This window comes from Podarcis pityusensis (assembly GCF_964106645.2).
Source record: "Podarcis pityusensis genome assembly, chromosome: 11".
NCBI lineage: Eukaryota > Metazoa > Chordata > Lepidosauria > Squamata > Lacertidae > Podarcis > Podarcis pityusensis.
In genome coordinates, this window is record NC_138036.1 from 29,807,081 (window position 1) to 29,822,953 (window position 15,873).

The 15,873-nt window shown below is 40.6% G+C and overlaps 1 protein-coding gene across 13 annotated transcripts in view; it reads right to left on the bottom strand.

The window, feature by feature from the left end:
* Positions 1 to 15,873, bottom strand: part of ARHGEF28 (Rho guanine nucleotide exchange factor 28) — a 126,197-nt gene that overhangs the window by 48,358 nt on the left and 61,966 nt on the right. For all 13 annotated transcript variants that reach the window (XM_080972231.1, XM_080972241.1, XM_080972238.1 and 10 more), the window contains 7 exons: positions 5,096 to 5,226; positions 4,073 to 4,308; positions 3,123 to 3,327; positions 2,608 to 2,719; positions 1,716 to 1,758; positions 1,267 to 1,390; positions 101 to 233 (listed from right to left, as the gene is read on the bottom strand). In XM_080972231.1, coding sequence (XP_080828357.1) covers positions 101 to 233; positions 1,267 to 1,390; positions 1,716 to 1,758; positions 2,608 to 2,719; positions 3,123 to 3,327; positions 4,073 to 4,308; positions 5,096 to 5,226 — 984 coding nt within the window. The remainder of the gene's footprint in view (positions 1 to 100; positions 234 to 1,266; positions 1,391 to 1,715; positions 1,759 to 2,607; positions 2,720 to 3,122; positions 3,328 to 4,072; positions 4,309 to 5,095; positions 5,227 to 15,873) is intronic.

Below are 15,873 nucleotides of genomic sequence, written 5' to 3' on the forward strand. Positions count from 1 at the left end.
AAACCCTATGATATGATTAAGGCTATTTTCAATCAGAGTTATAGAATATGAGGGAATCTGTGGGTGTCAAATGTCTTCAGCAGAAAACATAGGTACTTACATAAACACTGCAATGCCTCTTTCCCCAAAAGGGCTTTCTCACATGAGAAGCATGGCATCACCCCACCAAAAGTCCCAGAAACAAACTGGTGCCTGTTAAGCTTCTCCTTCTCTTTGGCGTCCTTATTTTTGGCCTTGATAAGCCGAATGAAAAACAAAAGAATTAAAAGTTCATTAGCTTTTGAAATGTTCCAGTATTATTAAACCCAGCAGCAGTTTTATCTTTCCCATGTCACTTACTGCCTTGTTCTTTAGAAGTGGAGAAATTAGCTGCATCTTATAAAATCTCCCCACTCTTCTATCTTTTATATACATTCATTTTGTTAATTTTGCACAAGAAAGCATCAACAAGAACAACAATTCAACAAAGGCAGATCTCTTGTCATCATTCAGTCGGACGATGTGCATAAAGGGAGTACATTCCGAATACAATGTTCCAAATGTATGCTTCCATTTAACAGACATTCCTTGCACCCCTCCTGGTTTATGGGGTCTTTTCAGGTCTCACGCCTTCTAAACCTTGACTAAACACCCATTATAGTTACAGTGATGCTTGCTGAAGGCTCCTTCATTTACTTCCAGAAATGCCAACTCATTAGACAGATTTGCCTGTGTAGAACTGTGATGTCATCCTATTTACTATGTAACACCTGATTGGCTAGGATCCCCCATGGGATTATCCCCAGAAATAGGAAGATTCAGAGAAAATACAATAATTATAAGAACAATGGGACCAAAGCAGTTTAAGCTGGCAATAAACAGAAAGTTAAAAGGGGAGGGATGTTTTGTGCAGCTGTACAAATAGTCCTATTATTGTTGCTACTTGTATCAAATCCTGCCCTTTTCTCTCTTTATCTTCACTTAAGGCAGAAATGAGACATGTAGCCGAATAAGAGGGTAGAGTTTTGAGTTAGTGAAGAAGATTGTATGGCTTCAGATTGCAGGTGGGGAACGCTATTTTTAACGTTACTAACGTAATAAAAACCACGGCAAGGCAACCCTCTGCATCAAATGCAGAAATGTCTCATTTCCCAGGGAAAATACGTGTTTACAGGGTTACATCTGCAAACATTTAGAAGCCGTTCTCATTTCAAAATCTATTCCGCATTCTTAAGATATATATATATTTTAAAAACCTGTCATCTAGCACACATCATATTGAATTACCTTGGATTTATTTCGTGTACTGGCCATTCTATTCATCAGAAAGCTAAAAGTACGGCTGACTTTATATTTTTCAGATTCTGATTTTGTAGGTATTATATACTTTTCCCACTCTTCTTCCGGAATCCTAAAAATACACCAGGAAATCTTTCATTATGCTATGCATGATTTCTTGAAATCAGGAAACTAATTAATACACTGTGACTGTGTTATTGGAGACAAGAAGAGAACAAATATATTTCCTAAAACTGAATTCAGAACCATAATTTTACATAAATGAGGTGTGGTACTTTACATAGCTATCACCAACAAATACTAATCAGGTTGGCACTGGGGTGGTTTAATGATGTAATAAATCTAGTTGTAAAGTAAAACAGTTGCAGTTGGTTGATGGCTATTGCTAATAACCAGATAACTATTTATTCTTAAATATGCCCTTAAAAAGTCCATACCTTTTCTCTCTTGACTGTTCAGGCAAGCTGAATGCACGTTGTTCTACAAAACAATAATAAGTTTAAAGCAGCTATATCACAATATTCACTCAATTACTGCAGGCTAACATGGCTGAATATTTAAACGCAAAAAGTGGGGGGGGGGAGATCTATCAAATATTCATTCTCTTTCTCTTTCTCTGGAAGTCAATATCAACAGTAATTTATGCACTCATTCGGTATATAAGCTTTGTGAAATAAATAAATAAATGTGACTTATTTTGGCTGACAGAATTTGCTTGGGAGGAGAAAGAAAAACCAGCACATGATGGGGATGGGGACGAGGTCCACCTGAATCTATTTTGCCTCAGCTATTGCAGATTCAATGTTTTTTCACATTGCTTGTAGGCAACCTTCCGGGAGGGCTGCATGCCAATCTTTGGGCAGAGCCAGATTGGCTGTTCAGTGTGTTCAGCAAATAACCTTGTTTCAACACACACACACACACACACACACACACACACATCCCTCTGTCTCCTCCACACAGGCAAGCAAGAAGCCGAGTTCAAGGCTACTTTCTAGCCAAGCAAGAACACTCAAGGAGGGTGCAAAGGAGGCCCAGTGACAGGCATGGGCTTAGGGGGAGGGGAGGGGCTAGGGAGGGGCTGGAGCCTGGGGAGAGACTCAGGGTCCAGATACAGAGGGCTGAAGGGTCACTCATAAGGAGCCTTTCTCCTGACTGTATTAAACACCAGGGTTTTTCTAATCACCCCAAGTTTTAAGCAAGTGCACCTGCATTCCTAAAGATCTAAAGGAAGTTTAGACTTGGGCTGAATAAAGGACACCAACTTCATCCTTCTGCAGGGAATAGGGGAGGAGGAACATGACAAGTGAAAACAGGGCTAATGCTTACCATCATTTGCATCAGCTACTATGAAGTCCGGTGCACATTGTGATTTCCCTAATAAGACTTTGGGTGACGTATAGGAATATGAACGAGACCGAATTCCGGACAGTAACGATTCCTAAAAAACACCCAATGTTTTAGAGAACTGATCTTCAACAACCACAACAACAACAGCATAAGTCCAGATTTCCTCATCCTTTTTCTAACTGCTAGGTAGGTGTTGATGTTTTTCAAATAAACATTTGCTAAGCTAGATGAATGCTCAGTCTAATTATTTCATTTATGGCCACTGTAGGTAAAGGTATTTATGTGCAATTCCTTTCCTCTAGACTTGTCTATTGCTGAAAAGATGGCGTGGCAAATTTTGGGAAATACGATCTCACATCAATTAAAGGTTGCAGCCAACCCCATATTTAATAATGAGTTTAAAGAAAAATGGTACCCCGCCTAAATGTAATTGATTTGGCTAACTGGAAATAGAAAAGATGAGTTACTAACTTTGTAGGAAAACAAGCAAATACCTTTGATTGCAGATTGCTGGACAAAGGAAGGGATTCAGCCCTGCTCATGTTAAAATCCAGTTCTGTTGTTGTCTCTGAAGAACCTAACCCATCCCTATTGGCCAAGGCTGCAGAAGAGTTGAAGGACATTGAAGGGTAGCAGTTATGGGATCGGTTAGAAATTCTTTCATCTCCATTGTCTACATCCAAGTCATCAAGACTAGAACTAAGCATACATAGAGAGAGAGACCGCAAATTACAAATGCAACTTAAGCCGGCTTTTCAACATTAAGCACAGGGTGTTACAGACACTGTCTATGATCAGTATCCCAGCCACCTTCCAAAGACTTCTGCATGGCTCAAATATCTAAGAAATTAGAGGCATGTGCTAAGCCAGGAGTGGGGATCTGGATATGAAGTTGAAGTGCATCAGAGTTTTATCTCCCCCATATCCGCTGTAGGCCATATTCGACAGGAGGGGCACCTATCTGTCGGGTGATCCAATTTATCTCACAGGGTTTGAAATCAAACCATGAGGGGGCAACCCTTTATTAAAGTACCATGAAGGGCTCTCTGGAAGCAATGATGATTAGCTGGTAGTCAATGACTGCAGAGAGCCATGTGTGGCGCTGTGCAGTCCTGACAATCAGCTGATTTCCATCCAGAAAACCAAGGTGCAGAAAAATACAAGAATGAAGGGCAACATTTCACAAATCCAAGAGAAGACTATGGATTGGATTGGATTGGAAAGGGGGGCTTGCAGCCTTAGGTTGGAATCATAACCCCATCTGCATTCAGTGGAATTCATTTCTGAGTCAACATAGTTAGCATTGCAGCCTATGGCTATCTTTTTATTTCCTCAGGAGACAATTTTTTGGCATTCATTTTTCTCTCTGTTTTTTGAGCAAGACATGTTTATATGGGGGGGGGGGGTTCTTTTTGAAACAACACTGCTAAAATTAAATCCACACCTCCTTTTTTTAATGATGGAATAGCGTTGATTCCGTTGATTGCTAAATGCATGTGTCTTCTTGAGAGACAAGTATGGACCTGCTGCATCCAAATTAGGCTGAATGATGGGGGAGGAGTTTCTGCTGTCCCCGTTATTTGCTGATGCTTCTGGATCTTCATTTGAGTCTGCGCGGTCTCTGTACATTTCAGGAGCAGACTGGTCTACCTTCATGTACTTGACACCCATGTCTTCCATCTAAAGCAAGAAATCCAAACAAGTTAGGTGATATTCAAAAGCTGCAAAACAAAATGAAATGAAGTTGAATCCAGTCTGTAAAGACCTCACATTCCAAATACAAAACTGGCTAGAGGAACACAACCTAGGATGTGTTCTAGGATTGCTTCCAGATTACCTGTTTATTGAACATTTATCCTGATTTGTTTGTGGGGAGGTTACATGGCCTTGTATCAAGCAACCATTATTCCACCCTTTGCAGTGCATTTTCCTGTCATTTTAATTATTGCTAGAAGTCCGATATTTGGGGGGAGACGGAGAGCAGCTAAACAGAGGCCATTTGAAGAATGATCTCCCTGTAGGTTTCTTATTTTGTTATACTTATGTTTAATAAGCATGAGAAAAACCTATTCATTTTCCCCAAAATACAGTAATCGGATGAGCAGACATTAAGATGCTATTAAATATCATCTGTAACCAACAGAAGCAGAAAGAAATGGAATATAAACCCCAGTAATGAAGAAAAGGAAAACTAAAGTTTTGTTAATAATCATCTTCATCATTAAATTTGGGGTTTTTTAGAACCACAACTAAGATCAGACTGTTAATTTCACACACCCCTAGAAAACTGAAATACAATAAGAAAGAAAGGAAGGAAGGAAGGAAGGAAGGAAGGAAGGAAGGAAGGAAGGAAGGAAGGAAGGAAATAAATGGTAAAGGCAATTGTGGAGTTCCTCCAACCCCTGGGTCTGGATGTTAGTGTGCACTTTTGCAAGAAGTCAGCAGAGTCCATGTCTGTCAGACTTACCTGATCCACCACCATGCGGTTTGCATAGACTTCTTCACTTCCATTCAGCATCGCAGAGAGTCTGGCTGCGGCAAAGAAGGTGGAGGGATTTGAGGTTTTCCGATAAGCCTCAAATGGGGAATGTTGTTGAACTGGAATAAACCATATAATAGACTCATAGAATCATAAATACAAACAATTTATTTCCTGTATAGTCATTCAGAGTAAAGTGGGGCTGGTTTCATTATGAGAATTAAAGAAAACATAAAGCCATTTCACAATAATATCACTTTTGTCTGTTTATTTACTTAGTATTTTATTTCCACATAGTTATATCACACACCTCCTCCCAGTGGGAGCACAGGGCAGCCAGCAATAAATAATACAACCTTGTTTTATTATTAAGAAGCACACAGTACAGCTTACAAGAGTTAAATGAATATTCAATGAAACAAGATAAACAAGACAAAATATTCATCATTGCTAAAAGCATGACCTTCAGCAGCTAAGTGAAAATGTGCCTGATAGATTTCCAGTGGGAGGGTAATCCATAATTGTGAATTTGAATCTACCTGTCTAATTTCACTTTAGGAAACAGAGTCAATGATGGTTAGGAAACAATGATAGTTCACTTTAGGAAACTGGGTCAACTTAACTGAGGGGCAGCTCATGTTGCAGCAGGTCCAAAGTTATCTGAGCCTTAATGGTTAAAACAAGCACTTTAAATTGAGCCCGGAAATGAATAGCCCAGGTTGTCAACCTGGTCCCTACCGCCCACTAGTGGCCGTTTCAGGATTCTAGGAGGGCGGTAGGGGGTTCTACGGCACAAGGTGAATCGTCCTTCCATCGAGCACTGGTGGGAGGTATGGAAATTTTACCATCAAGAAAGATGTATTAGTGGGCGGTAGGTATAGAAAGGATGACTACCCCTGGAATAGCCAATCAATGATGATCCTGTAAATTCGGGTTGGTGTGAGCTGGTGTTCAGGTCCCAGATCTGGTGGCTGCATTTTGGACTAACTAGAGTGTCCAGCCTGTCCTTCAAGGCAGCCCCATATAGACAAAATTCCAGCAACCTAGCTTGGAAGTAACTAGGGCACACATGGAGTATGTGTGGTCCTCCAGTTGCTGTAAGGATCTGAGCCCTGTCTCCCAGGTCCTAGTCCAACACCCTAATCATTGCACACACAATCTCAGTATGTGTCCTTCAAATTGTAGGCCTGCCAAGCAGAGAGTGTTTGGGTTTACCAGGTTTTTCTTTTTTGTTCATGTGTCAATTTGCCAGCTAAATGAATGGAGTAGGACCAAGGAATCTGAGCAACAGCCTGCCAGTTTCCTCCCCACTAGGCATCTTCCAAAAGAACTATAGATCCTGGCCTCCTGCTTTCCCTTGCATGTGCAAAAGAAAACACTTTGTTGGAAGGAAGAATGCTTCCAGGATCCTGCTTTGTAATCTAGCCAAGCTTTTGTGCCTCCTTCATCTTGGCTGTTCCAGCTCTTTGCATCACACACAAAACCTTCCTGACTATGTCATGGGGTGATAAAAGGACACAAAAATACCACCATTGCCTCACCTGCTTTTTCCCCCCTATAAGTATTTCAGAGAGGAGATGGAAAGTGAATGTGGTTTTAAAAAAATTACACAGAGAAAGGAAAAGGAGGTAAAATGTGTAGCAGCAGCTCCTGATAACCTCAATTCCTCCCCTAACCAAACACATTTCTTTCACAGTTCATTCAGGATGCAATCAACACAAATAAACAACAAGCCTCCATCTTAATTAGGCTCTGTAACAAAAGGACATCTTTCCTTGGGAGCAGGAATTTACTTCCCTGCCCCCTTCCCTTCAGCTCCTCTGAGGATCAGGAGGACCTCCTGAACGCTGTGGTTCAGGGGGCTGAGGGGGATTCCCCAAAACTGGGTGGAGACAACTTGTGGTTTTCTCTGGTTCCAGCCCATGAAATGTTCTAAATGCAACCTATGGAACTTACATCAACAATATCTGGTCTGCATTTAGAAAATATTGAAGAGGAGCCCAAGCTGCACCTAAGAGCCTCAATTCCCCCATTTTCCAAAAAAAGCTTTCACAATGATGGCCTGTTTTGAACTACAGAAAGAAACATTCTATCAAACTCCATTTTGATATCTGATTTCGTTATTTTTTTAAGATTTTTTATGTGGCCAATCTAGAAGCCTAAGATGGTAAACAAACAAAAATACAAACTGACACATTAACACTATCAAATAATGTAATAGTAGCAAACACAAGTCTTTATCTTGTTGACATAAGCAAACCTGGATAAAACCAGCATGAAACTAACCAGATATAGAGACAACATCAACCTTTCCCTGAGAGTACCCACATAATAGAGTTAATAAGTGATCATGTACTACGTATTCCAATAAATTAAGATCTGAGCTAACTGTGAAATGCTGGGAGTGAAGGTTGTGCATAGTTCTCCTTCCAGAAATGACTTCAAGTGTAATTATTAATTTTTTAAAAAGCTATTAAAATGCCAAAGCCACAGGCCTCCCTTCCTCTAGCTTGCATCACACGACATGCTACAGACTTGTACACATTTGAGTTGTCCAGGAATACGAAAAGCACAGTCAGCTTTAAATGGCATTTGCTATGCCTCATCCCACAAAATGACATCATAAGCAAGACTAAATACTATGTTATTAATGAAGTAATTGCAAACACCATGTTACAACCTCAAATGTGAGACATTGCAAGTGCTCTTCCCTGTTGCAAGTCTGTGCTGCCTGCCCACTTGCTAAAATTTCCACCGCTCCTCTGGACTTCTGGTTAGATACAGCTGAGTAGTAAAATCATACACCCTGTGAGTGGATTATATAGACCCCGTCTTTCTACCTGTTTGGGTGCTCACCACAGGAAATTATCAGTTGGTATTTAATGGTTGTCTGTTTCCCACTCTGTTTCTGACCCATTAGATTTGGGGACTACTATTGGTTAAGTACAAAAGGTTGGCCAGCCTGTTAACACACAGGGCTACTCCCAAAGACTAAGAAGTCTGGACACAGCATAGATATCAAGAGTAATGGTAGGTGATGCCTTTTTTAGAACCAGCTAAAGCAGGTGTGGGGAACCTGTGGACCTCCAGGTATTGCTGTACTCCCAGCTCCCATCAGTCCCAGTCAGCATGGCTAATCATCAGGGATAATGGGAGCTGGAGACTAAGAGGTCACAAAGTGAGCAGGTTTTTGAGTTCCAAATAAGTCTCCCTCATGTTGGATATTCAGCAGAAAGAAAGAAAAGTGGGCTAAGCAGGATGGAAAGTCTGCCTGTCTTAAGATGGCATATGGAAAATATTATCGTTAGGATACATTTCATAGGTTATTGAAAAAGAGGTCAGGTTTCACCAGGTTACTATCCTACTATTAATTTTCCAATAGCTGCTTGCTATATGTGTGTATTTTGGAGAATATCAAATTTAGCCATCATGTAGACGGAGCCTAGATTGGGAGGAACATGATATTCTACAACATAAAGATGTGGGTTTATGCCCACCAGCAGCTAGGCAGTAAAACTCAATTCTGCTTGTATTGACTCATTATTTAGGACATCACCAATAGTTAATCTTCAGCTTTGTTAACATGACTTTTCCTTTACTTCTGGCTCTTAGCCTTGTGATGAGCCAATGTATTCAACATAAACTGCTGGTTTGTATACAGTGGTACCTTGGTTGTCAAACGTAATCTGTTCCAGAAGACCGTTCAACTTCTGAAACGTTCGACAACCAAGGCGCAAAGGGCGGTTGCCGAAGTCAATGGAGAAAAAAGAAAAAAATGGAAGCAATTACTTCTGGATTTTTGGCGTTCAGGTTCTGAAACATTTAGCTTCCGAGATGCTCAAAAACAGAGGTACCACTGTACTTTCAAAGGCACAACCACCATGATGCTTCGCTGTCCCCAGAGTCCTTGATACAACTTCAACTCTCTTTTGGAAGGCTTTACAAAAATGGTTGGCTTCTGAAATTGCTTATTTGTTTAACTATTCCATGCTCCTTACTGGTGGCTGATGCTAAACAGCTATAAGTGATTTTTTTATCAAGTTTTCATGCACAAGAAAAATATTAAGAAGGAACAATTTTATTTAGTAGAACTCAAACAGGAAGAGCCATCTAAATGCTTAAAAGCCAATGATTGACTGGGAATCCCATAACATAAAGAGCATTAATCTTCAGATACACAAAAATAATCCTTCCTTATTCCCAGACAGTGATTTTTTTTGGGGGGGGGGGAGGGAATTCAGTCATTTAGGGGCAGGGGAGCAGAAGCTGCTGAAAGTTTCATGGGAGCATACCATTTTGTAATGGCATTTTTAGGGTTGTTGTTTTTTAAGAGTATGGTGGTTGTTTTTACTTTTTGTCATGATGTAGTGTCATTCCAGGGTATTTAGGGGAATGGCAGTACTAACTGATTATAAAAGATCTGCTACTCCCTACAACAATGACATTATAAAATCCATAAAAAAGCTGCTTCCCCCCTTAAATTTTCAGTAAATTTTGTACCTCCCAATATCTCCCCCCTCACCCCTAGTTTCAGAGGGCCCTTCCACCCCCACTTCCCAGTTTTTAGTTGAAAGATTTCCATAATGAACTTGCTTTGGCTCACCATGACCTGGATCAATATAAACCTCCTTGAAATGCAAAGGGCCAACAGAGCTCTCTGAGAATCAAGTTGCAAGCATCTTTTAATAAAGGAGTAATTCACTGTAACTGAATACAGTTGGAGCATCATAAGAAACCTATGCTTTTTGTTGGTATCTCTTCAAAGCTAAAATCACTGACAGTTCCAGTAGACTTTGGCAGCTGTGTGTCTATAAGAAGATTCCTTACACTTTCTAATACACCAGGAATTCTTTTGCAAAGAATGGCTCACAAGTTTCTGATGCGCATAAATAACTTAAGACTAATATTGTAACTAGAAAGGTATTTCAAGACTTCACCAAACTCACAAGACAGCACACTTAATTATATATTGACTCCATCAGTTATTTATTTCTACCAAAAGACACAACGCAGTTTAAAAAATGACAAAGCAACATCAAACATACAGGTTATAAATCACATTCCTACAGTTCCACAAATTCCTTTCAGCATGACTCTGGAACAATCATGACTCACAGACTGTACTTTATCTACATTCCAATGAAATCAATAGAAAGGTCCAGATTTAAGGCGAAACCAACTCAGATGTTGTCTAACTCCGCTTACTAACACAAAAATCTGCAATCATGAAAACAGAACAAATATAGCAGGCAATTTAAGCAAGACTCCCTGGTTGCTTGCAGCTGAAATGCTGGACTAGATGGACCATGGACTTATCCAACAAGGCATTCTTAAGAGGTTAATGTGAGGCAGAAAGGAACCCTGTAGCTGTAGCTTTAGGTTGTGCACCCTGTGCATTTGTATGAAAACATACAACATAAAGAGAAGGGAGATCAACTATTGTGGTTGATCTGCATGCTCTAATAATAGAGAGAAATATTTTCAGAATATATATATATTACCTGTGCTATGTACAGGTATAGGTATGTGCATGCCCAGGCATGGCCAAACTTGGCCCTCCAGCTGTTTTGGGACTACAACTCCCATCATCCCTAGCTAACAGGACCTGTGGTGGTCAGGGATGATGGAAACTGTAGTCACAAAACAGCTGGAGGGCCAAGGTGGCCAGGCCTGCCCTATGTGCATTGGCACCAGAATATCTGAAAGACTGTCTTCTTCCTCACAAGCATCCTCACCTACTGCAATTTTCTTCAGAGACCTTGCCTTGCATCCAATTATCACTGGAGGATGCAGGACAAGGCCTTTAAGTTGTGGCACCAAGGCTTTCCCTCACTTTGTTGTCTTATTGTCATTTTACCACTGCATCTTTGGCTTGGTCCCTCCCTCTCGCCCCAGCTGCCTTTTGTGATTTTAACATCTGGCTCCTGGTGTATATTTGTTTTAAGTGATGCTGTGAGCCACTCAAGGCTGAAAGGTGGGACATAAATATTTTAATGAAGAAACAGAACTATGATTCTATGCCTCTTTGCAGTTTTCATATTTTGCATTTGCCATGGGGGATTCTTTAACATCTGCCCACAACTATGATGTAGTGGTATTAGCAGAAAATAACTACTAAGGAGTAGCTGATGTCCGATGAACCCAAGAAAGATGCTTCCACATTCCTAGGGGGAAAGGAAGGCAAACTGCAGAGATTCCACTGGCTAGTAAATGAAACAGAAGCAGGAAAAGTACACCAAAGAGGAATGGGAAGTGGCAGCTCCTTAGGATCACACAGATTCCTATTGCCTGGTGTCCAAACAGCACATTCATAATTCACAGCTCTGACTTCACTCATTAGCTACAGAACACCAAAAGGCAGGAGCAGTCAGGCTGACTCAGTGCTGGATTTATGTATAAGCTAAACAAGCTATAGCTTAGGGCCCCACTCTCTTGGGGGGCCCCAAGAAAATTAAAGGGGAAAAACAACTGGATGTACATTTCCAAAATATAAGATAAATAACAAATAAGATAAAACCTACATACAGCAACAGTGCTTTGTGTTGTGTAGGCTCCTATGATGTAAGTAATGGGCCCCACATGCTATATAAAGGCCCCATTACCTTCAATAGCTTAGGGCCTCATCAAACCTAAATCCAGCCCTGGGCTGACTCATTTCACAGAAATACTTTGAAATCATTTCAAGATATTTTATGTGATTAAAAAATGGAATCATAAATAAATGAATCTTTGTGCCCATTTTTAAAAGTTTTAAAATGGCACATATATTAACAACTCAGTAATGAACACAAACATGAGCAAATCAGAAGCCAAGAAGGAATATGACTAATTCCCACTTGGAGGAAGCAGCAAATAGTTTTCAAATAGCTTCCCAGAATTGCTTTCAGTACACTGAACATGGGTTAATATATAACTTGAAATAATGAAAGCTATGAAACCAAAAAAGGGAGAAATCCTAAATATTAAGCACACTGGATAAAATGTATGAGCTGTTTAAGTTTGGGCCTGGTGATGGCTTTTTCCCTCTGGACATTGATGGTGAAGGAGGCAGCAAGGGCAGCTCCAGATGTCATCAGATTACTATAATGTGGGAGTGTCCTCAAGGACGGAGCAGTTCAGAAATGTCACTTGGTTCTGAAAGTGGTCGTCAGATTTGGGGTTCACAGGTCAGCCTGCTTAGGTTGACTTTAAGAGGACTCCATTGGCTTCCAATTTGTTTCTGGGATCAAACCAAGATGCTGGCTTTGACCTTTACAATCCCAAACAGCCAAGGAGCAAGGTTAACTCAAGAATCACTTCCTCCCATATGAGCCTGCTAGAGATCTGCACTTGGTTGCTGAGGCCCTCTGACTGTCCCTTTGGCAGCAGATATGTCACTTGTGGGTTCAAGCAAGAGGGCCTTTCAGTTGTGGCGCCGAAACGATGCAATAGCCCTTCAAGAGAAATTCACCAGGCTTCCTTCTCTGCCAGCATTTAAACAGGTTCTTAAGAACATTTTATCCCAGTGGGTATTTTTAGTTGAGCCTTTGATACATTTTTCATTTGCTACTGTTGATATATGGTTTTTATTATGCTGTTCCATGACAACATATTCCAGCAGTCTTTTGTTGTTATTAATTTTGTTTTTCATCTTGTTTTGACTTACATTTTTATCGCAAGCCACCTTGCGTTTGTCACAGAAAGACCGGCTATAAATAAACATAAATATAAATTAGTTCAGTGTCTCCAAAAAGACAGCAAAATTGCTTTCCAGAAAGAGAAATTCACTCAAATTCTCTCCATTACTCTAAACATGTGGAAGACACAAGTCCACCCATGCTAGACTGATATTCCAAGCCAGAAGCAAACAGGAAAGGATTAAGGATGAACTCTAAGTGTGTTAGGGGGGCAGGGGGCTTGAGGGAATGAGAGATGTTATTTCACATTCCCTATTTTCCAAACCATAAGAAGCTCTAGGACAGCCTTACAGATACCATTTCCCTGTTTAAGAGAACTGTTATTATTTCTAGAGTGCCAAAATTAATGAAGTGCTGGGCATAACTCAAAATAATACGCAGGCCCTATCCTGAGGCTTCCAAGCTCAAGCACAGGACACATGAGAGAAGATGAGTAGAGGAACATGGTAGAAGAGGGAAATCAGTCTGAGAATGCCAAAACCAGAGGTGAGTGATTAATGGGCACTGATATCCAATTGGGGTTAGGCTGATCTTCTCTTGCTTGCACGCCTGGGTCTAGCAGTTGAAGAGGTGGAGCCCCCAGCCAAGTGCCTTGAGGTCCTGAAGGGGACTTCACCAGCCTGACCCAACCTCGTCATGCCATCATTCACTGCCCTCTCTGCCAGACCCTCCTCTGCATGCTTTTCAGCTATTTTCCAACTTCATAGTAAATTCAATTACCACATTCCATCAGTGGAAGGATTTCCACTTGTGCAACAGGACTTCTTCTCCCCCCAAATCCTTCTGAAATCTTACTTCACTGAGTGACAGTGTTGTAAAGGATCTCTCTACTGATCAAGTGTATGATATCATATCACACAGGCCATAAGGACAGGAAAATGGCACAGTGAGCTATTCAAGGTGGTTCACAGCAGCAAACACGGGTTTCGAAACACGGCCTTAAACGCAAAACCATTGATGACCTAAGACCAATAGTGGAATACATCATTTTGTGTACTACCCCTGCTGGTTCAACATCAAAGTAAAACACTATTGGGCAGACGGCTCACGCCACATCTTGTTTCAGCTGTGGCAAATTAGGCTCCAAAAGAAGGCTGTAATGGATGCTGTTTTACCAACCATCCAGCACTCAGCATGGTATGCATTCAACGAAATGATAATCCAGACACTACTGTGTTAAGATAACAGTGAAGAGAGGAGAGCTGGTATCCAAAACATTGTTGATGGAGATGATGACACACTGGGATATCTTTCTGTACGTCCAAAAAAGACACCTTCCGTCAACCCTGCTACAGCTGATAGACTGATCTGACGGGCTTTATGAATTTCCTTTGGCATGTAAACTTACTGTACTGGAAGGAAAGAAGTTCATTGATGAGCCATGCAAGTTCAATGGTGACCCTGTCATGCTCAGTCTATAGAGGTGTGTGTGAAACAAGTCACAGAGGCAGCAGGCATGAGAAACATGAGGTCTACATCAGAGGCCAAGAAGCAAGTCGGCGGATGCTGTCCAAGAATGAATTAAAGCAAGACTTAATTAAACATCTTGTTTAAATTTCTTATTAACTGATGGCATTAATGTTCTATTATTACAAGGTAATGCTATATGATTAGTGGGATATGTTTTATGCAGAGAATCTTAAAATTTTTATAGCATTGCCTGACATTTTCATAAGGTAATTTTTTTCCTCCAGCAACAGTTGATATGCTTTTTAGTCAAACGTAGATTTACCAAACTGGATGTTTTCTAATCACAAAAATAATCACAGATTTGAATTCCTCAGACCCAAAATTGTATTTTGAAGACCCCCTCACTGAAGAAATTTGCAAAAAAAAAAATTATCCCCTAATACCAGATTCAATTTCAGAGCAACAGGCAAACCCCATATGCTGTGGCCAGATACCTCCAATGACTTCATGCTGCTTTTTTTGCTTTCTGTCCAAATGCAAACCTCTTTCTTTCCAGGTTTCTTGCCTTATACATCCCGCACACAACCTGGGTAAACTATTTTTGCAGCCCCACCTCCTTACAAGTGAGTGTGAGCTGACCATCTATACAGCCAAGAATATCTGCTGCTTTGTGTATCTATTAATTAGGGTATACTGTGGCTAAGTCAAGGTGAGGCACACACAAGCTACAGAATTTATGGGTTGGATCCCAAGAACTGCCAGCAGACATGCAGTTGAAGAAGAGGCCTTTGTTCACTTCTACTCTAGCCCATTGTTACGTCCCGCTGCAAAACAAACATATATACAAACCCCCAAACTGCTATTCTGGGTAAGAACCTCCAGAATGGTACTTAATATGGTGTTGAGGAATAAAGAGGAATAAAGAGTTGGCAGCTTAAAGAGTGCCTTTCTGCTCATATGGAAACCCATGCTTTTACATAAAAAAAGCTTGCTTGTACTCCAATATGGCAGATAATTTCTTGAAAACTCTCTCCATCTCTGCTCGCTCCATATGGATAAACTAGATGTGTGACAACAGGAGATCTGCAAATGGATCTCTTGAAGGGTTTTCCCCACCCCAGCAGCAGCAGCCACAGTGCATGTTGCATCTTCCCATTATTTTCCATATCCACATTCAGAGTTGATATATTGGTACTTGTTAGTTTCCCATAATGGGATGAATGGCGTATGGGTTGGGTAGCCAGGAGATAAAACCTGCCAGCACCATGGCCCAGTTAAAATCTCTCCCACACAGAGAGCTGCATTTGCCCTTGCAAAACGCTTGGGAAATCCAGCTCTGGATCTCTTGATCAATCAAGGTCATACCTAGTTTGACCAGTAGAACCTTCATGTTTCTGATGGAGACAGAAGCTACAGCATCTAACTAAAATAACATTATTCTTTTGTCAGTGACTTTTTAATCTATGTTAACATTCACATGTGAAGGTCAACGTTCAAAGTTTATTCACTGTAACAAATATATTTACACAACATATTTATGCATGGGTGTGTGGGGTTGCTTTCTTCTTAATCTTACTTTTAAAAAAATCCCCAAGAGTTGTACTCTTCATTTCTATCTTCCCATTCTATCACAGTAAAGTAGGCTTTTCATAAGGTATTTTGGTATTTATCAGCTTTCAG